This window comes from Phyllobates terribilis, unplaced genomic scaffold, assembly GCF_046119375.1.
Source record: "Phyllobates terribilis strain yellow unplaced genomic scaffold, ASM4611937v1 Scaffold_86__1_contigs__length_6382490, whole genome shotgun sequence".
Lineage (NCBI taxonomy): Eukaryota > Metazoa > Chordata > Amphibia > Anura > Dendrobatidae > Phyllobates > Phyllobates terribilis.
The window spans coordinates 5,736,865-5,759,750 of NW_027362846.1; the positions used below are offsets into that span (position 1 = coordinate 5,736,865).

The 22,886-nt window shown below is 46.3% G+C and overlaps 1 protein-coding gene across 1 annotated transcript in view; it reads right to left on the minus strand.

Moving 5' to 3' along the window:
• Positions 1-19,337, minus strand: part of LOC141197720 (uncharacterized) — a 28,419-nt gene extending 9,082 nt beyond the window's left edge. Inside the window, exons 1-5 of the mRNA XM_073662803.1 lie at positions 19,329-19,337; positions 19,101-19,227; positions 17,317-17,414; positions 17,028-17,118; positions 8,018-9,131 (exon numbers count right to left, since the gene is read on the minus strand). Of these exons, the coding sequence (XP_073518904.1) occupies positions 8,018-9,131; positions 17,028-17,118; positions 17,317-17,414; positions 19,101-19,227; positions 19,329-19,337 (1,439 nt within the window). The remainder of the gene's footprint in view (positions 1-8,017; positions 9,132-17,027; positions 17,119-17,316; positions 17,415-19,100; positions 19,228-19,328) is intronic.
• Between the last annotated feature and the right edge of the window lie 3,549 nt (positions 19,338-22,886).

Consider the following 22,886-nt stretch of genomic DNA (forward strand, 5'->3'; position numbering starts at 1 on the left):
GTGACAAACCCCCTCGCTACCAAATGTTTGATTTGCTGAACCATGTCCAAAAATAGTTGCAGGCAAAGTCCTCTACCCCTGCGCAGATGGTAGAGCAAGTGGTAATGTGCAATGTCTGTCCGCTATTTCATCTTTCTTCTCTGCTAGATTCCTAAAACTTAATATGGATAAAACCGAATTCATTATCTTTCCACCATCTCACTCAACCCCACCCACCTGACCTATCTATCAAAGTCAATGGCTACCCACTCTCCCCAGTCCCGCAAGCTCACTGCCTAGGGGTAACCCTTGACTCTAATCTCTCCTTCAAACCTCATATCCAAGCCCTTTCCACTAGTGATGAGCGAGCACTATAATGCTCGGGTACTCATTGTTCGAGTCGAGCAAATTGGAATGCTCGAGTGCTCGGACTGAGTAACGAACCCAGTGTAAGTCTATGGGAAACTCGAGCATTTTTCCGGCGGCTCCCCTCGGCGGTCTGCAGAGGGCCTAAAAATTGCCCAAATCGATGGGAACAGTGCTCAAATGACATGGGAACAGCATGGGGAAGAACCCTGGAAGCATTTCTGACTCCCAGGTCACTGCTGTCAACAACGTTGTCAGAGGTATTATGCCACTTTTACAGACTCACAATAAAGCATACAAAAACTAAACCAAAATGAATTTTCCTGGGAAATATGTTAAGGAACATCCTTTCCAGGGTAATGACTTGTGTATATAAGGCAAAATAAATAAACAAAAACAAAAATGCTCCTCCACACCTTGGGCTATGTTCACACATAGCGTTTTTCATGCTTGTTTGCACTTTTGCATTGCTTTCAACCAAGACAAATGCATTCACCAGGAGATGTAATTTTACAAACTTATCTGGCCATGTGGTGTGTGACACATCATCAGACAAATCCTGTTTCATTTATGATGGAGGGACTCTGAAAGTCACGAAGACTATTTTTATAGGGACATCAGGCGGCCCTTACTATTCTTAAAGGGCCAGCAATCGGCTATGATTTGTAGTTCCCATTATTAACGAGTGGGTCTCCTATACTGTTATTCCGTATGCTGTGACTGCAAGGTTTACCAAAAATTTGGAAGCAACCCAATACCCCTTTGAAGAGACATAGAGGAGGGTCTCAGTAAAAAAAAAATGTTCCCATTTAAAAGGGAGCAGGTCTCCTATAGTGGTAATGCCCATGTTGTGACTGCAAGGGCTGCCAAAATTTGGGAAAAACCCCACTAATAATATAAAGACACATACAGCTGGGCCACAGTAACGAGTACAACATGTTCCCATTAGAAAGGAGAGGGTCTGCTATTCAGTTACAGGATATGCAGTGAAGCAATGGCTGCCAAAAATTTGGAGGAACTCCAATGCCCCTTTCAAGAGATGTAGAGGTCGAAGGGCCTCCTGCAAAAATTGCTCCCATTATTAGGAAGTGTGTATCCCATACTGTTTGCCTATGCAGTGAAGCAATGGCTGCCAAAAATTTGGAGGAACTCCGATGCCCCTTGCAAGAGATGTAGAGGTCGGGGGGCCTCCTGAAAACAATGTTCCCATTATTAGGAAGTGTGTCTCCCATAGTGTTTGCCTATGCAGTGAAGCAACGGCTGACAAAAATTTGGAGGAACTCCAATACCCCTTGCAAGAAACATAGATATGTTGATATGGTACATGTGGTGGTGATATGTTGGTGGAGGATGATGCGGAGAAGGAGGAGGACAAAAGCAAATAGACAAAATCAGGAAGCATATACCCATGTCTGGGTGTGAAGGCAGAGGTGCATGGGAATAGAGTTAGACCTCTCCAAAAAAAAGACACTGTATTTGAGTTTATGTTACGCTGCTATCATTCGGTGGTGTTGAGAAGTCTGGCCTAATCCAACCCTTGTTCATTTTTATAAGAGTCAGCCTGTCAGCATTTTCAGTTGACTGGTGGATGCGCATGTCGGTTATAGTTCCACCAGTAGCACTAAAACCCGCTCTGACAAATCGCTAGTGGCAGGGCAGGCCAGGACCTCCAAGGTGGAGAGAGACAGTTCATGCCACGTGTCCAGCTTGGTTACCCAATAATTATAAGGCACAGAGGAATCACGGAGGACGTTGGTACGGTCGGCAAGGTACTCCCTCACCATCTTCTGAAACTTTTCCTTCCTTGGGAGAATACTCCACACCTCAGGGCCTGTGGGAGGGTCTGAGAAAACTGTCCCAGAACTTTGATAGTGTTCCCCTGCCTCTGCTGGATTGTATTTGTGTCTCTCTTGCCTGTACTCCTTTGTTGTCCAACGAACTGTGACCTCTGCCACCAGCGTTTTCTGATGGGAATTTTTTAAATAATTCCTCAACAAGGGCCTTCTCGTACTGCCCCATTTTATTAGGCCTGTCCTGCAGGGGAATAAGAGACAGAAAGTTCTCCTTGTAGCATGGGTCTAGAAGTATCACCAACCAGTAATGATTGTCACCCAAAATTTGGACTACGCGAGGTTTACGGGAAGTGCAGCGTAACATAAACTCAGCCATGTGTGCCAGACTGCAAAGAGGCAAGACTTCTGTATTCTCACCAAGAGGATGACTGACCATGCTCTCCTCCTCATCCTCTTCCTCCCTGTCCTCAGGCCATCCATGCTGAGCAGACGGTATGACAGTTGTGCAGGTAGTACCGTCTATAGCGCAGGAAACTAGCTACTGTTCTTCCTCCTCTTGCTCATTGTCACCCAATCCATGTTGGGATGAGATGAGACTGGACTGTGTGGAATCACCCTGTATGGTTCCTTGCTCCATCTCATTGTGCTCTGCCTGCAATGCATCCTCTTTAATTGTGAGCAGAGAGCATTTCAGAAGACAGAGAAGTGGGATGGTGATGCTAATTATGGCATCATCGCCGCTCACCATCTTGGTGGAGTCCTCCAAGTTTTGGAGGATGGTACAAATGTCTGACATCCATGTCCACTCCTGAGGTCTTATCTGTGGAGTCTGACCTGAATACCGATATCCTTGTGATGCTGGTAGTCAACAACTGCCCTCTTCTGCTCACAAATCCTTCCCAACATCTGCAATGTAGAGTTCAAACGCGTGGGGACATCGCAGATCAGTCGGTGAGTTGGAAGCTACAAACACTGCTGAAGCATGGCAAGGGCGGCGGAAGCTGTAGCTGACTTTCTAAAATGGGCACACAGGCGGCGTACTTTGACAAGCAGATCCAACAGATCCAGGTAGGTTTTGAGAAACCGCTGAAACACGAGGTTAAGACCATGGGCCAGGCCTGGTACTTGTGTGACCTCGCCTCACCTCAGACCCACCACCAGGTTCCGGCCATTGTCACACACAACCATGCCTGGCTGTAGGGTCAGCGATGTCAGCCACAGATCTGTTTGCTCTTTCAGAGCTGTCCACACCTCTTCAGCCTTGTGCGGTTTGTCATCTAAGCATATTAGCTTCAGCACAGCTTGTTGCCGCTTGGCCGAAGCAGTGCTGCATTGCAACTGATGTGGTCATTTCGGAGATGGAGGCTGAAGAGGAAGAGGAGGTGCAGGAGCTGTAGAATGTGGGGGCAACCCTGACTGACCCGGGGCAAGCAATTATCAGCGTTGGGAGGATGTATTCCATCCCAAGGTCCGACTGGGTCCCGGCTTCCACTATATTAACCCAGTGTGCCGTTAGCGAGATGTACTGTCCCTGCCCACAAGCACTTGTCCACGTGTCCGTGGTTAGGTTGACTTTCCCAGTAACTGCGTTGTTGAGGACACGGCTAATGTTGTGTGACACGTGCTTGTGTAATGCGGGGATGGCACACCGGGAGAAATAGTGGCGGCTGGGGACAGAATACCAAGGGACGGCCGCTGCCATAAGGTTGCGGAAAGCTTCCATCTCCACGAGCCAAAAAGGCAATATTTTGAGCGCAAGCAGTCGAGAAATGTGTGAATTTAGTAGTGTGGCCTGTGGGGCACTGGCTGTGTATTTGCGCTTGCGTTTCAAGGACTGGGGTAGGGGCAACTGGACGCTGCACTGGGACAAGGACGGGCTTGCTGATGGTGCTAGTTGAGAGTGTGCAACACACGTGCAGGGCGGGAGGCATCTTGGCATGCACCATGGATGGGGGATTGGCGTGCATGCACATCAGCGGAAGAAGCAGTGGTGTCACCCGCAGTCACTGTTTCTGGACCCTGGGGTTCGGCCCACTTAGTCGGGTGCTTTTCTGCCATGTGCCTGATCATACTGGTGGTGGTCAGGCTGCTAGTTGAAGCTGGCCTGGCAGGTGGTGCAAATGGCCTTTTTGGGGTTATCTGCAGAGTCTTTAAAAAACAACCAGACTCGGGAAGACCTAACAGTTGTACTGGCAACTTCCGTCTTGTTGGCGTTATGAGGAACGCTTTCCCGCCTTGTCTGCAGCCACCACACTGCTTCTTCCTGCCTGTTGTGGTGCTACGCCTCTCTTCCCTTATGCTTCTGTCCTTGCTCAGAATGTCCCCCTGCCAAGTTGGGTCAGTTACTATATCATTTACCACCTTGTCGTCCACTTCCGCACCCTGGTCCTCCTCCTGACTTTCTGGCAATTGTGTCTCTTCATCATCATCATCCACCTCTTGTGACAGTAATTGCACTTTCTCACTGTTGCCTTCGTGTGACCGTGGCTGCTCCAATATTTGGGCATCGCTACACGCGTTCTCCTCTTGACTCGCTTGAAGATGGCCAGGCAAGAGGGCTGAATCTACAAATGGAAAAGTGAACAGCTCTTCTGAGTGTCCAAGTGTGGGATTAGTTGTCTCCAAGCACTCGGCATGGTGGGACGAAGGAGATTCAAGGTGAGGAATATGTGGTCCAGACCCATGGCTACTGAGACTTGACTGTGTGGAAGACAGGGTGGTGGCAAAGACACTGGAAGCGTTATCTGCTATCCAACCAACAACCATTTGACACTGCTCTGGGTTCAGTAGTGGTGTACTGCGATCCCCTAGTCATTGGGACAGGAAGGTCGAGCGACAAGATGTGGGTGTTTGTTGTGGCACAATTTCAGCTTGCCCACGGCCATGTCCTCTGAATGCACCATCACCATCACGTCCACTTCCCCGTCTCTTGCCACGCACCTTGCCCATTTTAAATGGAAGATAATATTTTCCACGTTCACGAGAAATGTCTGATTTTGGAACGCAGTTATATGTGATATGTCTGACAAAGAACCACAGTTTTAAATATCAGGCCTGTAATTTACTAATATTTTTCTACACAGAGACCTAGTGTGAATAGCTTGACCGACACACTGCAACGAATTGAAAGGCAGAAATGGATGATTTTGGAACACTGTTATAGGTGATATGTCTGACAGAGAACCACGGTTTTAAATATCAGGCCTGTAATTTACTAATATTATTCTACACAGAGACCTAGTGTGAATAGCTTGACCGACACACTGCAACAGAATGGAAAAGGAGGCCAATATTTTCCACGTTCAGTTCAAATTTCTGTTTTTTTTTATCGCTGAAATATGAAACAGATCTGGCTGTATTCTGCGGTGCTACCAAGCAAATGGAGCAGAAAAATGGTGTATTCTGGAATGCTTTTTAAGCAAATAACCAGGATTAAGATAAAAAAAAATTGCCCTTGCCCCTGATATCTGTGGCTATGTCTACAAATATCTGTAATTTTTACTGCAACAGCAGACAGGACGATCAATGGACCCTCATGCGCTATATGCTCTGCAGTCTGCCGCATACACTGCCTGCCTAACTCCTGCCTAGTTCTGATTATATGCAGCTGGATTAGTCCTCAGAAGGACTGTTAGTTCAGTTGTATATATGTTCTGGAATACCTATACTAACTATAAACAAGCAAATCTCTCCCTGTTTTAATTATATTAAAACAGTAAAACTACTGAGTACCGTGTTGGTAAATCACTTGTAGATGAGGATCTGTTTATAATAATGTGCAGTCATCGTATATTCAGGATAACTAAACTAGGAGAGTCACTGGTAGAGAAGGATTTGATTGTAATAATGTGCAGTCATCGTATGTTTAGGATAATTAAATTAAGAGAGATACTTGTAGAGAAGGACCTGGGTGTAATAATCTGCCGTCATCGTATGCTCAGGGGAGTTAAACTAGGAGAGTCACTGGTAGAGAAGGATCTGGATTGTACTTGCAAAACACATATGAAATCACCTAATTTAATATTAATCCGTGTCTTCTAAAGCCAACAAGATATTCTCATGTATTAAAAGAGGCATGAACTCGTGGGACAGGAGCGTAACACTACTACATTACAAAGTGTTAGTGTAGTCTTATCTCGGGTATGCAGTTCAGTTCAGGGTATCAGTTCATAATAAGGTGTCACTTTAAACACTACAGACAGTCCCAGTAATATTAGTAGTAAAGGATGGGGTAATATAGAGGTAAGACGCGCCATGTCATATGCCAGTAACAATTAGAGACACTGTAAAGCAAAAAGCGGCATTTTGACATTACTAAGGCTAGCTTTGCATTAAAGGGCTTTAAAGGGCTGGATATGGTCATCAGAAACCTTAAGAGTGTCATACATGTATTTTCCAGGGAAATGGAGAGTTTGGAGTATTTTCATTTTTTAACTAATCGATTTGGTAGAAATCAATTTTTTGGTTGATTTGATTTGTCATACATGGAGTTATGCAGATCAAAGGCTGGGGGCTTCTGATCACTGCCTTCCACCCGCTGTGAGCAGTTAATTGAAGCAGGTTATCTGATGGAGAGCTGACATGGAGTCTGTATACAGAGTAATGAACAGGTAGCTGTCATTGTTGGATAACTATTTGGACCATCAGATGTGTCACTGTATGGCTCCACTGGCACATGGGTATTAAATGCAGAGGCTGGGGCTTTCATCTTGTGCAGTCAGTCTGTCTGTACTGCCCAGCTGGGAGAATGTAGAACAATATTTTAAGTTTTTTTGTATTTTGTATTATAATTCTAGTTTTACAGAATCCATGGATATATCCATGATCGGGGAGCAGATTGGCACCTTTGGGTAAAATTGCAAAAGTTTTGGTAACTGGCAATCCACAGGGGCGCAATATCTCCCCGAATTATGATAGATCATTTTCATGTGTGATATGTATAGATGACGGCCATATTGTTTCTATGGAATGTTTCTTGGAAAAAATATGACCCACATCAGAAATGAGGACAAAAACTGAATTAGAATCAAATATTATAAGCCGTCTCCTTCTTACCTCAGCGGAAAGGGGAGTGAAGGGTCTGATGAGACCCATTATAACATCTCTTCTACCGTATATCAAGGTCAGATCCCGAAGAACCACATGCGTATGCTCGTTCAGTACCACAACCTTTTCGGTGGCATCTTCCCCGCAAAGAAATCTCATGGTCCAGTCATGTAAGGTTTATTCATTCTTTTTATTAGACTGTTTGTATTATGTATGACTTCATGTTATTGGTTGATTTGTAACTTTTTTAAGCACTGTGTTACTTTTGGATATTAAATCTAACATTTAATATGTTTGTTTTTCGTTGCTTTAACGAACCCACGATCTCGGGGAGAGAAAATAGCTTGGTTGTGTTACCAGGTAGCCAGAGTGCAAGTAGTGAACTGCTCAGGAGCTTGGGAAAGCTGGATGTGCATATGTCCCAGTGTGTTGCCAAGTAAAGGCGACTTGCTGGCGTTGTAAAACCGCGACTGGTGGCAGTGGATGGTGCCCAGGGCGGTAGTCGTGGGAAAAATGCTGCTTCTCCACGCCCTGGCACCTCACAAACAAGCAGTGTCCCGGTCCATATGTAGTGTGCTGTGAAGTTTGCTTTGCAATCACTTGTAGGCCAGAGGCTTCCACTGTGTCCACGTCCTTAGGTCCAGGATTGGTGGCAGCGTTAGTGGTTTTCATCAAATGGACTAACGGAATATTCGCTCATCTCTATTTCCTAATCATCATTTAGTGATGAAAATTGTTTCTCTTCTAAAACTGTGACTTTAATTTGACTGTAACTGTTGGATATTTTTTCTTGTAAAATTTGTCAAAATTATTTTAATAAACAAGGAAATGACTATATCACGACATGAGTTTTTAGATGATGAAGATATGATTCCCGAGAATAACGTTTCCCACATTCTGAACATAAAAATGGTTTCTCCCCTGTATGAGATCTCTGATGTTCAACAAGTTTTGAATTCAAACTATAACATTTCCCACATTCTGGACATGAATATGGCTTCTCTCCTGTGTGAGTTCTTTGATGTTTAAGAAGACTTGATTTGTGTTTAAAATATTTCCCGCATTCTGGACATGAATATGGCTTCTCCCCTGTGTGAATTCTCTGATGTTTAAGAAGATCTGATTTCTGGATAAAACATTTCCCGCATTCTGGACATGAATATGGCTTCTCTCCTGTGTGAGTTCTTTGATGTTTAAGAAGAGTAGATTTGTTTTTAAAACATTTCCCACATTCTGGACATGAATATGGCTTCTCCCCTGTGTGAATTCTCTGATGTTTAAGAAGATCCGGTTTCTGGATAAAACATTTCCCGCATTCTGGACATGAATATGGCTTCTCTCCAGTGTGAATTCTTTGATGTTTAAGAAGATCTGGTTTGTAGTTAAAATATTTCCCACATTCTGGACATGAATATGGCTTCTCACCTGTGTGAATTCTTTGATGTATATGAAGATCTCGTTTCTGCCTAAAACATTTCCCACATTCTGAACACGAATATGGTCTCTCCCCTGTGTGAATTCTTTGATGTGTAAGCAAATTTGACGTATGGTAAAAACATTTCCCACATTCTGAACATGAATATGGCTTCTCTCCTGTGTGAATACGTTGATGCATTAGGAAATGTGATTTCTGGTTGAAACATTTCCCACATTCTGGACATAAATATGGCTTCTCTCCTGTGTGAATTCTTTGATGTTTAAGCAATTTAGATTTATATTGAAAACATTTCCCACATTCTGAACAGGAAAATGGTTTCTTCCCTGTGGGAATTATTTGATGTTCGACATCCCTTCTCTGGCTTTCATTTTGCTTAACAGTCTGTGATGAATCCAAGTAGATGACGGACTGAAAAGGCTCAGATGATTGATTTCTGCTCTGAAGGGCTGGAGGTATAGCTGGAATAATGGCACGCTTTTCATGGGTATCTGGTTTGACACCACAGTCATCTGCCAAGAATAAATCTGATTTTATTATTTTTCAATATCAATGCCTTATATTTTATAACATTTCTCTATACATAATTCTTTACAAATCAAAGTATAATGAAACTATGACCTAAGACAGTGGTGAGCCACCTCTGCACAAATCCCATGGTACTGAATCCCTAACGTACCATCGACGAACATAATACATATACGCAGAAACTTTTGGGGCAATAAAGGGAGGATTAAAAATAAGCTTTATTACATTACAATCTAAAGCAACAGAGAAAAATACACGCCATAAAAACATGCAAGATGAGGTATTCACATCTCCGAGAAACTATCCCAATATGTAGTAGATGTAATAATAATAATATAAGCAAATATCTCCAATTAGAAATGTAGTATAGTTCTTCTGATTCACTATGTCACTTACTCCATGTTCAGGGCATTGCAGTAGATTAGGTATCCATGGTTACTATCACTCATATAGTGACAGTTAGTTGCTAGTGGTCATACCCATGGATACCTAAGCTACTGCAATGCCCTGCACATGGGGTAAGTGACAAAGAAAATCAGGAGAACTATACCACATTTCTAATTGGAGGTATTTGCTATTATTATTATTACACCTACTATATTTTGGGGTAGGATTTTGGAAGTGAGAATACCCCTTTAAGGCTGTATGATTAGGACTTATCCCGGGCTCACCCATGTGCCCCATTCCATTGTCTTTTTGTGATTACATTTATCCCTCTTATATGGCTTTTTGTATTTTTATGTGTTCTCAACTGCAATCTAATAAATTGTATTTTTAATCTCTATATTGTCTCACATTTCTCCATATACAATCATAGCCGAAAGTGTTGGCGCCCTTGAAATGATTCCAGAAAATGAAGTATTTCTCCTGTTTTGTTATACACTCGCTTATTTCTGTTCTGGGTACTGGAACAACACAAAAATAAAAAGAGAGAAAAAAAAGTCCAAAAATAGGCCAGACAAAATTGTTGGCACCTTGTTGCCAAAATCCACTTTCTGCCAAGACTGTATGTATTATATAAGACGGTGATGTTAACAGCAGACGCTAAAGTAGGGACTAATGGATTGCGCTGGTGGAGATGCTTCGCTAAGTCCACAGGGTCACATAGTTCATTGTGTATGCGCCAAATTAACAAAACTGTTATTACTAATTTTTAGTTAAGCTCTTACCTGGTTTTGACTAGATTATTACCGGACCCTACTTCTAAATAGAGATGAGCAAACCTTTCATGGTTCGGTTCAGTTTGGCGAACGTCCCGATGTGCGCCGAACAGGAAAAGTGGCATCAATTGACTCCGAATACAAGTAGTATAATTGCACAGCATGGATGCATGGGACAGGGCTTGGGACGGGGCTTGGGACGGGGCTTGGGACGAGGCTTGGGACGAGGCTTGGGACGGGGCTTGGGACGCGGCTTGGGAAGCGGCTTGGGACGCGGCTTGGGAAGCGGCTTGGGAAGCGGCTTGGGACGGAGCTTGGGACGGGGCATGGGACGGGGCATGGGACGGGGCATGGGACGGGGCATGGGACGGGGCATGGGACAGGGCATGGGACAGGGCTTGGGACGCGGCTTGGGACGCGGCTTGGGAAGCGGCTTGGGACAGAGCTTGGGACGGGGCATGGGACGGGGCATGGGACAGGGCATGGGACAGGGCATGGGACAGGGCTTGGGACAGGGCTTGGGACAGGGCTTTGGACAGGGCTTGGGACAGGGCTTGGAGCAGGATTTCTAGCATAAAGATTGATCAGTAGCACGTTGATGAGTGACAGGTGTAGGCCTGGTGCTCTGAGAGTCCTGCCAAATTCAGGTAACACACATGAAGGAAACCCAACTTGGAGTCCAAACATTTCCAAAAATTAGGGGCTGACACCAGGAAAAGTGTCATTAATTGACCTACAGAAGAAATTTTATAATGGCACAGCAGCAGTCAGCCATGGGCTGACGGGCTCTCACTCACCCCGACTGTACCAGATAAACAAGTGGAGGTTCTGCGGCCGGAGACTTGTGTGAGAACACTTGCCACGGTCATGGAGGAGGAAAAAGCAGCACATGTGGTTGATGGGGCGGCCGGTGGTTGGCGAGGCCCGCTAGTCCGCATTTTAGCGTAGTGAGATTCTAACTAACGCATGTTGATCGCGCATGTGCCGGTTCATACATATATTCAGCTCTGGCTCAGGATAGCACGCGTGCTGGGTCACACGTGCAACAGACTTTAAGTGCAATAGCTTAAAGTGCTTTTAATAAGCAGTTATACAACAGCAGTTAGGCAGGGCAGGAGACAGGTAAGGTGCATAAGATATTCATACATACATGCTGCTTCTTTATCACTTGTATTGCATTATGCATTGGTCATAGCAATCTGCTTCTTACTTGTTTTAACCTCTCACATCTCGCCCGCCCTTTAAACACATTCTGTGCACTCTCTGCATATCAACCCCTCCTCTTTCCCCTCTCCCATGTATAACTCTGAGGCTCTACTGACCTTTCTCACCCACTCCAAACCATCCACTACCTCCATACAGCACTCATAACGTTCATACAAATCATTGCACCACCTGCTCTCTCTCTTTTTTCTCTTTCTACTAGTCCCTGGCGACATCTCCGCCAATCTTGGGCCTCCCTCCACTAGCATGCACCACTCTCCTCCAGCTGCCTATAGAAACATTCAGTGCATGCCCTCTCCTATTGCTTTCCACTGTGCTCTCTGGAACGCACGGTCTGTGTGTAACAAACTAACTTACACTCACAATTTTTTCCTCTCTAATTCCCTTAACCTTCTGGCTATTACTGAAACCTGGATCCAGCATTCAGACACCACCGCAGCTGCTGCTCTCTCCTTTGGTGGGCTGAAATTTTCACATACTGCCAGACCTGAGAATAGACAGGGTGGAGGTGTTGGTGTGCTTTTACCACAATGTGCTTTCCCGGTCATCCCCCCAGTTCCCTCACTTATGTTTCCTTCCTTTGAAGTGCACACCATCAGACTCTTCAAACCCTTCTCCCTGCGAGTGGTGGTTGTGTATTGCCCTCCAGGCTCCTCCGGTCAGTTCCTGGATCACTTTGCCACCTGGCTTCCTCACTTTCTATCCTGTGACATCCCCACCATCATCATGGGAGATTTAATATCCTCATCAATGATTTCCTCTCCCAATCTTCCTCTCATCTACTTTCTCTAACCTCCTCATTCGGCCTCTCACAATTTACTAATTCTCCTACGCACGAAGACGGAAATTCTCTGGACCTGGTCTTCTCCTGTCTCTGCTCGCTGCATGTGCAGCCCTGGCCCACAATGCAAACACGCTTTCTTCAGCGTTGCTCAAGGTGTGCTGAGCGTCAGTGGAGAAAATCTTTTAGCAGAGGACTTCATCCACTATAAATTCATGCTCAAAACCTATAACTCTGCCCTTCATCTGGCCAAACAATCCTACTTCACCACCCTCATCACTTCACTGTCCAACAATCCAAAACGACTTTTTGAAACCTTAAACTCCCTGCTGAAACCTAAAGCACAGGCCCCCACCACCAACCTCAGCGGGGAGGACCTGGCCACTTATTTCCTAGAAAAAAATCAACCACATCCATCAGGACATCCCAGTCCAATCTCCTCAGTGCCTGGATCCCCTTCCCAGCCACACTTCAAGCTCACTAGCCATCTTTGAGGCTGTTACAGAAGAAGTTACCCAGCTCCTCACTTCTTCTCGACCTGCAACAGTGACCCCATTCCTTCACATCTCCTGCAGTCTCTCTCACCGGTGGTCACCACTCACCTGACTAAAATATTTAACCTCTCTCTTTCTTCAGGTATCTTTCCCTCCTCATTTAAACATGCCATCATAACCCCTTTACTTAAAAAGCCATCCCTGGACCAGAACTGCACTGCTAACTACAGATCTGTCTCTAACCTTCCTTTCAGCTCTAAATTCCTGGAACGCTTGGTCCACTCCCGTCTAATCCGCTATCTCTCAGATAACTCTCTCCTCGACCCTCTACAATCTGGTTTACGCTCCTTACACTCCACTGAAACTGCCCTCACTAAAGTCTCTATTGATCTACTAACAGTCAAATCCAAAGGTCACTGGTCCCTGCTGATTCTCCTGGATCTCTGCCACATTTGACACTGTGGATCACCAGCTCCTCCTCACTATGCTCAGTTCTATAGGCCTCAAGGACACCGTTCTCTCCTGGTTCTCCTCCTACCTCTTTGACCGCTCATTCATGGTATCTTTTGCCGGCTCCTCTTGCTCTCCTCGTCCCCTTACTAGCGGGGTCCCGCTGGGCTCAGTCCTAGGCCCCCTCCTCTTCTCTCTATACACTGCCCCTATTGGACAAACTATCAGCAGATTTGGGTTCCAGTATCATCTCTATGCTGACGACACCTAACTATACACCTCTTCACCTGACATCAGCCATACCCTAATACAAAATACCAAGTATTGTCCGTCCACTGTCTCTAACATCATGTCCTCCCTCTGTCTTAAACTGAATCTCTCTAAAACTGAACTTCTTGTGTTTCTCTCCTCTACTAACCTACCTATACCTAACATTGAAATTACCTTGGAGGGTTCAACGATAACTCCCAAGCAGCACGCCCGCTGTCTTGGGGTCATATTCGACACTAAGCTTTCCTTTACTCTCCATATCCGATCATTTACTTGCTCTTGTCACCTGCATCTTAAAAACATCTCCAGAATCAGACCTTTTCTCACCTTTGAAACTGCTAAAACTCTTCCTGTTGCTCTTATTCACTCTCGTCTGGACTACTGCATCACCTCTTCTGATCGGTCTCTCTCTTACCAAACTTTCTCCTCTCCAATAAGTCCTGAATGTGGCAGCCAGGGTCGTATTTCTGTCCAGCCGCTTCACCGATGCCTCCATCTTGTGCCAGTTTTTACACTGGTTGCCCGTCCGCTACAGGGTCCAATATAAACTCATCGCTCTCACCCACAAAGCTCTCCACAGTTCTGCACTGCCTTATATCTCCTCTCTCATCTCTGCCTATAGCCCTACACGTGCCCTCCGTTCTACAAATGACCTAAGACTAACATCCCCCATAATCCGAACCTTGCATCTCCGTCTCCAAGACTTCTCTCGTGCTGCACCAGATCTCTGGAATGCACTACCCCAGGCGATCCGACTGATGCCTAGCCCCCATGTCTTCAAGCGCGCTTTAAAAACCCATCTATTTAAACAAGCCCACCACCTTAACTTCTCAGTAAATTAACTTTCACCTGTTCCCTCCTTCTAAATATTTTTCAGAATCTGCTCCCTACTCGGTACTTGAGTATTAAACTTAAACATACTGGCTGATGACCGGATCATACAGCTTTATATGAAAATCCCTATTTATTATAATTGCCAGACCTGAAATAAGAAGCACTTTTCACCTATTGTGTCCCCCCCATTTCCTTGTAGAATGTAAGCTTGCGAGCAGCGACCTCACTCCTAATGTAACTGTTTAAACTGTCTTAAATTGTATTGAATTTATTGTCTGTACATGTCCCCGCTTAATTGTAAAGTGCTGCGGAATATGGTGGCGCTATATAAATAAAAATTATTAACTTAATATTACAGTAGTCAAATTATTGAAATTTTTGCCTCTACTGAATCGTTTTTTACAAAGTTGGCAGATAACGTGAGTTTGGTCATCCTTTGAGGTCTCAAAAAAGGCCCAGGATAGGCAACCCTTGCCGTCCCTGTAAACTGCAGACCCGCGACCACTGCTGGCCACAGCCAGAGTTGTGGCTGAGGATGCAGTGTTTGTCGTGGTTGCACCACTCCGTGTCTGTGCCTGAAGCTGCAAGTTAATCTCCTCGTCTTCCTCCTCCTCCATCATCTCTGCTGAACTACTCAGCTGTGTGCCTCTGGGTTTACACCAATTGGGATCTAGAACCTCATCATTATCCATTCTATTCTCCCACTCCTCGCCCTCCTCCTCTTCCTGCCCTGACAGCACAGTACAGTCCGTGTGAGCCTCAGGAATCTGAGTCTCATCAGGATCACCCCCAGGGGTTAACATCTGGTGACGAGGGCCTGGATTCTGCTTGGACCCTACTTTGTTCGGCCCCGGATCCAACTGAAAAAAAATTTGGGCATCGGTGCAGATGCTTTCCTCCTCTTGAGTCTGTAAATCTTTGGAGCAGACCTCTGATGCCCATGGAATTGAATGTGTGAACAGCTCTGCAGACTCACCCATCTGTGGTTCTGCACAGTCAGTTGTACGGTTGGAGAGTTGTGATGTGGGGGGAAACAAGGATAATTGGGGTGCCATGTCTGAGGATTGTACTGTGTGTGATGTTAAGGTGGAGGAAGAGGACACTTGATGCAGTGCTTGCCATCTATTGGAGCACATGCTCTTTATGGCCTGGTCTACAAGGTGTACCACTGTGCGACTGCCAAAGAAAGGAAATGGAGTAGTCTGACCAGTAACAGAAGTTGTCAGTTGTCTTTAGATAGGACGAGCCGGTGTTTGTTCAGTAGAGATTTCAGTAACATTACCACCTACCCCACATACACCTGGTACACCAAGCCTATTCCCCCTTCCACCACAATCTTGCTTTCCCCACTCATGTTGGATGTACCCTTCCCCTCTTTTAACCAGCTGTTTCACAACCCTAGACCCAGACCTGTCAGTCACCTGTCACTAAAATAACAATCAGTATTTATTTGCTGAGATAGTGTGGCTAGACCACAGAATTAGCACAAAAGATTTATATGCTGAAATGTGGAATCCTGGCTGGACCACATAATTAGCACAAATGATTTAGATGCTGAAATGTGGACTAGTGTCTGGGCCACACAATTAGCGCAAAGGATTTAGAAGCTGAAATGTGGACTGCTGGCTGGAGCACACAATTAGCACAAAGGATTGATCTGCTGAAATGTGGACTGTTGGTGGCACCACACAACTAGCACAAAGGATTGATCTGCTGGAAGGTCGATTTGACACAAGATCCTATCTATCTGAACTAGCTGACAATAAACTGCCTAGCTAACGTTCTGCCTGCTTCCAGCAGCAGCTTCACCATGCTGTTACACTGACAAAATAGCGCCCAAGCCACATGTTTGCTTTTTATATGGTGAGGGACATGTGGCTTCGGCAGCCAATGACACAAGCCCTTGTTTCTGGACGTTGTGGATGGTTTCTGCACCCTGATTGGCTGCCGGAATCTCCACACATTAAGTTAATAAACAACAAAAAATAAGGATAACAGTCTGCCGCTCCTCTCCCCTCATCAAACATGTCATCCCCTCACATCATACAGAACAACTATCCTAGACAAAGTCCTAACAAAAGCATTAGTGGAAGCTGTATCATTTACCAAACTTTGGCCGAATTTTGCCAATTTTGAGGAAAATGCTCGGGGGTTCGAACATGAATCCGAATGTGCCATGTTCGTGTCGACTTTGAGATTGGCGAACGTTTTCCGAACAAGTTCACTCATCTCTACTTATAAACCCTTTCCTGATCTGACTATATACTTCTTGTTGACCGCAGAATGGTTTGGCTTCTCACTTGACTGCCCTTCCGGGACGTGTACTGCTGCTAGATATAGACCTTGGCTTCTCCATCTTAGATGTCCACCTGTCTGACTTCTGTGTGTGACCCGGCTCTCTTCTTGACATTCAGCTGTAATCTGGCAACTCACAACTACATTACAATTGGAGACATGGTGGCTTTCTGCAGCAAATAAAATTCCATTTCATCAATGAAACTTTGCTACCAAAATTCGTTAATCAAAAAAAGGTGAAAAAAAAGTTTTTTTTGTTATGCATCAAATCTATCTGCAAGTAAAATGCACGTCACTTACTTGTGTGATCAAACTCATAATATAATGACCACAGGATCTGTGACTTCTCTGCATTTAGTGGTCAGTACTCACCTGGGTGGTCATATGTAGGAATCTCCTCTTTACACCGCTCCTCACCCCTCACATATGTCTCTGTAGTATTAATATGGGTCAGATCTTCACCCTGAAACAAATATTGTAAAAGTCACAGACAGATGGAGAAGTCACATCTATGATCAGCTCTAATCCTGCCATCTCCACCGTTCTCATTACACAAGTATAAAACATATAATACTGGTGGATAAAACAAGACTGAGCACAAGACCTTCACAGCCGTCTACACATCATAGGGGAGATCTCATGACACCTTCTCTCCATCTACCTGATGATCCTGAGGAACATTGGGGTCTTCTTGTTTACAGTCCTGTGGAAGAAGAGGACGGGGACATCTCTCTGGTGTTGTCCTCTTACTGGATAGATCTGGAGGAAACACATACAGGGACTGAATTCATTCTTTCCATACAGATAATTATAGGCCGTGTGTATTTAGTCCTGTCTATTACCTGGTGATGTGAGGGGCTGGGGAACCTCCATCATGACGTCCTTGTACAGATCTTTGTGTCCTTCTAAATACTCCCACTCCTCCATGGAGAAATAGACGGCGACATCCTGACATCTTATAGGAACCTGACACATACAATGATACCGTCATCCCCCCGATCCCTCCATAGCATTACTGTATAATGTCCCAGCATTCCCAGCAGTGTCACCTCTCCAGTCAGCAGCTCAATCATCTTGTAGGTGAGTTCTAGGATCTTCTGGTCATTGATGTCCTCATGTATCAGGGGGTGAGGTGGAGGCCCTGTGATTGGGCTCAGGGGTCTTCCCCATCCCTCAGACACAGGGTCCTGGCAGCGCTCACTAGAGGTCGTCTTCACTACTGTGTAATCCTGGTTATGGAGAGACACATTAATAAATCTCCCTCCAGACATTTCCAGAGTCCTCACCTCTCCAGTTCTGTCCATCTGTTATTCCCATAGATAAGAATGATGTAATGTGACGTCATCAGAATCTCTCACCTCTCCAGTAAGCCGGAAGAGGATCTCTAGGGTGAGGTGTAATATCCTCTCCGCCATCTTCTTCTTGTCCTTCTCCATCCACTAAGGTTTAAGGTAAATTTTCTAGAAGATGGAAGATAATGATGAGAACGACTGAATCTACAGGATCCTAAATGGAAGGAAGATGGCTGCTCTGTGCGCCCAGGAGCTGTGATGAGGTCACAGGAGGGGAGGAGTCAGGGGTCACATGATCAGGGGCCTCAGTGGATGCAGGACTCTGCTGTGCTGGTTGTCATGGTGCTGGATGAGCTGAAGTTTATGTGTGGGGTCAGGAGGGGTTTACAGTGTGGATGTAGCAGAGCCGCGTGTGTACGAGGTGTACGGAGCGGAGCCGCGTGTGTACGAGGTGTACGGAGCGGAGCCGCGTGTGTACGAGGTGTACGGAGCGGAGCCGCGTGTGTACGAGGTGTACGGAGCAGAGCCGTGTGTGTACGAGGTGTACGGAGCAGAGCCGCGCGTGTACGAGGTGTATTTAGCGGAGCCGCGCGTGTACGAGGTGTACGGAGCGGAGCCGCGTGTGTACGAGGTGTACGGAGCGGAGCCGCGTGTGTACGATGTGTACGGAGCGGAGCCGCGCGTGTACGATGTGTACGGAGCGGAGCCGCGCGTGTACGAGGTGTACGGAGCGGAGCCGCGCGTGTACGAGGTGTACGGAGCGGAGCCGCGCGTGTACGAGGTGTACGGAGCGGAGCCGCGCGTGTACGAGGTGTACGGAGCGGAGCCACGCGTGTACGAGGTGTACGGAGCGGAGCCACGCGTGTATGAGGTGTACGGAGCGGAGCCGCGCGTGTACCTGGTGTACGGAGCGGAGACGTGCGTGTACGAGGTGTACGGAGCGGAGACGTGCGTGTACGAGGTGTACGGAGCGGAGCCGCGTGTGTACGAGGCATACAGAGAAATGCGTGTACCAGGTGTATGGAGCAGAGCCACGCGTGTACGAGGTGTAGGGAGAGGAGCTTTGTGTGGGTTGAGCGGAGCCGCGCGCTCCCTCCTCACCCGACCTAACCCTAGTGACAACTTGTGGACCCGTCTTAAACAGGAGATTTACGGTGAAGGACACTGGATCGCCCACAGATGGAGAAGCTGACAGACGCCATGTTAGGAGCTTCTGACTGTTCTCCTAAGTCTCCTGACATCCAGGAGCTCATACACAAGGGGCTGATGTCCATCAACTGCTGAAAGACAAAAATGTGCAATCACACATTGTTTTTATTAATCCACAAAGCTGTAAATATCCTAAAAATCAAGACTGAGGGGCTTTTATTTGTCTCTTCACCTTGACCATCAAGCTTCTGATCAATATATCCCGAGTTACCTATCTGCATCCTCTGAATAGAGCGAGTTCTGGGTCAGTAAGATGAATGATGATGGGAGTGTATGTGCATGAAGGAAGCTATCAGTTTCTATGCACCTCCATTTACCTCACTATAGCTGTATACGTGTGTGCATGTACAGTATATCAGCCATTAACTCCTTGTTTGGTCTAACATGATGCAAGGTGGCTTCCGGACACATAGTTGATGGGAGGTATGTATCACAGAGGTGGTTGTCCTCTGTGATGTAAACCTGGAGTATTGCGTAGTGCACATAGTACTAAGAGGCTTGTTTTTTGTGTCTGGGTCAGATTTCACGGGCAGCCTGAGAGATAGAGGGGTCTGGCTGCCCACATAACCCATCCATGGGTGTGGTTCACAGGGTAAAATGGAGTCTGTTTGTTTGACACATGGTCTGTGTGTGTGGAGGTAAGAAGGCCTCTTGTGTGTTAAGGCCGTTTATTTTCCTTTGCTTGTGGCATGGTTTATGAAGCACCAATATACCAGCATGGACATTTAAATGGAAACCGTTCCTGTGTTACCTCACCATGCACCCAAGTGAGTAGCATTCCCACAATTGGTGTTAGAAGTGCGGGCAGCATTCCCAGGAAACACATGTGACTGCTACAGAGGTACTGCATGTCCTGGGTGAAGGCGGCCATAAGCCAGGGAGCAACTTCAGACAGCATGTAGGACCTGATTAAACACCTGGTTCAAGCTCAGCTGCAGCAGCAGTACCAACAACAGCTGATGCAACAGGAGGCAAATAAGCAGTTTGTTTTACTCGCAGAGGCAGTTCGTGGCATGGAGGCAGCTTCGGCTCCAAGGTCAGCTGATGATTTTTCCATCCGGAAGGCGATAAGGAGAGTCCTGCAGAAAATGACCAAGGATGACGACATAGAGGCCTTTTTGAACATTTTTTAAAAGCTCGCCAAGAGGGAGAAACTCCCGCCTGAGCAATGGGGGGAAGTACTGGTGTTATATTTAATGGGGGAGCTCCAGAAGGCTTACTATGACTTGGCCTTACAAGACGCCAAGGAATATATAAAGCTGACATTTTTGTGCACTTGGGGGAGACAATGGATCCATCGCTGGGCGCATCACCGTGACAAACCGCCTTGCTCCCAAATGCTTGATGTGCTGCACCTGGTCCAAAAATGGTTGCAGCCAGAGATCTCTACCCCTGCGTAGATGGTAGAGCGAATGGTAATATACCAGCTGGTGCACTCCTTTCCAAGGCAAATACAGACTTGGGTTGCCAGGGTGATCCCCGGACCGCCGATGACCTGGTCAGAGTTTTCGAAAGGTATCAGGGGGTCAAGGATTCCTTGGGTAGTCAACCCACTCCATACTGGGTGTCCCAACAGAGGGTGGAGGCCCAAAATGGTATAGGATGTCCAAGATCCAAAGAGGCGGGGGAGGTTATGCGGAAGTCCCAGCTGGTGATATTATATGGTGGAAATGTCACGGCCCAGGTCATATAGCCCCCGTTGTCCCCTGACCTCCGAGCCGATGAACTGTAGCCTGGGTCGCTGCTGTTCATACTATACCTATCTAGCCTGCAGTGTGAACTTTCCACACAGTGAGGGGCCATAAGCTTGTCTTGTAAAGGTGAATAGTCGGCTAGACTAAGGGAGTTTGGTGACCCTTGTGAGGGTCAAACTTCCTCTCTAGCATCATCGTGATTGCAACAGACGCCAACCTTCTTCCCAGCTAGAGAGGAAGTTTGACTATCCAGTAGCCAGAGTGGACATTGAAACAGCCCAAGGTACTAAGTCCCACAAGGTCGGCGTGGTGTATTACTTATTGCACCCCATTATCATAGTCCGCGACTGTTGATTGTTTTCGGACTTGTGTCTCGGTTAAGAGATGGGTCGCCCCTAAAGAAGTGTCACCACACTCAGAGTCTGACGGGTTTCCCTTCTGTGTCCTTGCGGAATATGAGGAGGTAGTGTCCCCTGAGGCCGAAATTCCTGAGTTAGGGGTGACCGGCGAAAATTTAGGGTTCGCCCAATATAGTGACATAACTCTAAATGAGGCCGTTCAATAATGTAACAGTCATAAATGGTATAGCACAACAGCCAGGGGCCGACACGAGATTTCCCTATTTTATTGTACCTGGTTACTAAGGTCAGAGAGGAAATAGTGAAGCAATTGTTGGTACCCTGACCATGTAGGCAGAGGATGATGGACATGGTCCATTCACATGTCTTGGGTGGCCATATGGGAGTGGACAAAACTCTAGAACGAGTTATGTGGAGGTTTTATTGGCCCGGATGTCACCGGGAAATCTTAAAGTATTGCAGGTCCTGTCCCACCTGCTAGATAACCGCCCCTCCTCTCACTTTCAAAGTCCCCTCATGCCATTACCTATCGTAGAAGTGCCATTTGAGCGAACTGCCATGCCTGGTCGGTCCCCTGGTTAAACTTACTCATGGGCATCAATACATATTGGTCATCCTTGACTATGCTACGTGGTACCCTGAAGAGGTTTCCTTGAGAAACCCCTCTGTGAAAAGTATAGCCCACAAGTTGGTACACGTTTTCTCCCGGACCAGATTACCGAGGGAGATCCTGACCGACTATTAAATATTAATTACGGATATTCATTTTCTTCTGAATTCTGTACCATACATTGCCTAAGATTGCATCAGCCATCATGCTTGGCTTTCTAGATGACATGCGCTATTTGTGTATTTTTACACTGATCAAAAAAATAAAGGGAACACTTAAGCAACACAATGTAACTCCAAGTCAATAACACTTCTGTGAAATCTACCTGTCCAGTTATGAAGCAACACTGATTGTGAATCAATTTCTCCTGCTGTTGTGCAAATGGAACAGACAACTGGTAGAAATGATCGGCAATTAGCTAGATACCCCCTATAAAGGAGTGGTTCTGCAGGTGGTAACCACAGACCATTTCTCTGTTCTCATTGTTTTTGGCTGTTGTTTTGGTCACTTTTTCATTTTGCCATTGCTCTCACCCCTAGAGGTACAGTAGCATGAGGCGGTGTCTACAGTACAACCCACAGAAGTTGGTCAGGTAGTGCAGTTCATCCAGGATGGCACATCAGTGCGAGCTGTAGCAAGAAGGGTAGCTGTGTCTGTCAGCACAGTGTCCAGAGCATGGAGCAGATGCCAGAAGATGTGGAGGGAGCCATAGGAGGGCAACAACCCAGCAGCAGGACCGTTACCTCCTCCTTTGTGAAAGGAGGAACAGGAGGAGCACTGCCAGAGCCCTGCAAAATGACCTCCAGCAGGCCACAAATGTGCATGTGTCTGCACAAATGGTTAGAAACTGACTCCATGAGGGTGGTATGAGGGCTCAACGTCCACAGATGGGGGTTGTGCTCACAGTCCAACAATGTGCAGGACACTTGGCATTTGCCACAGAACACCAGGATTGGCAAAGTCGCCACTGGCGCCCTGTGCTCTTCACAGATGAAAGCAGGTTCACACTGAGCACACGTGACAGACGTGACAGAGTCTGGAGACGCCATGGAGAGCGATCTGCTGCC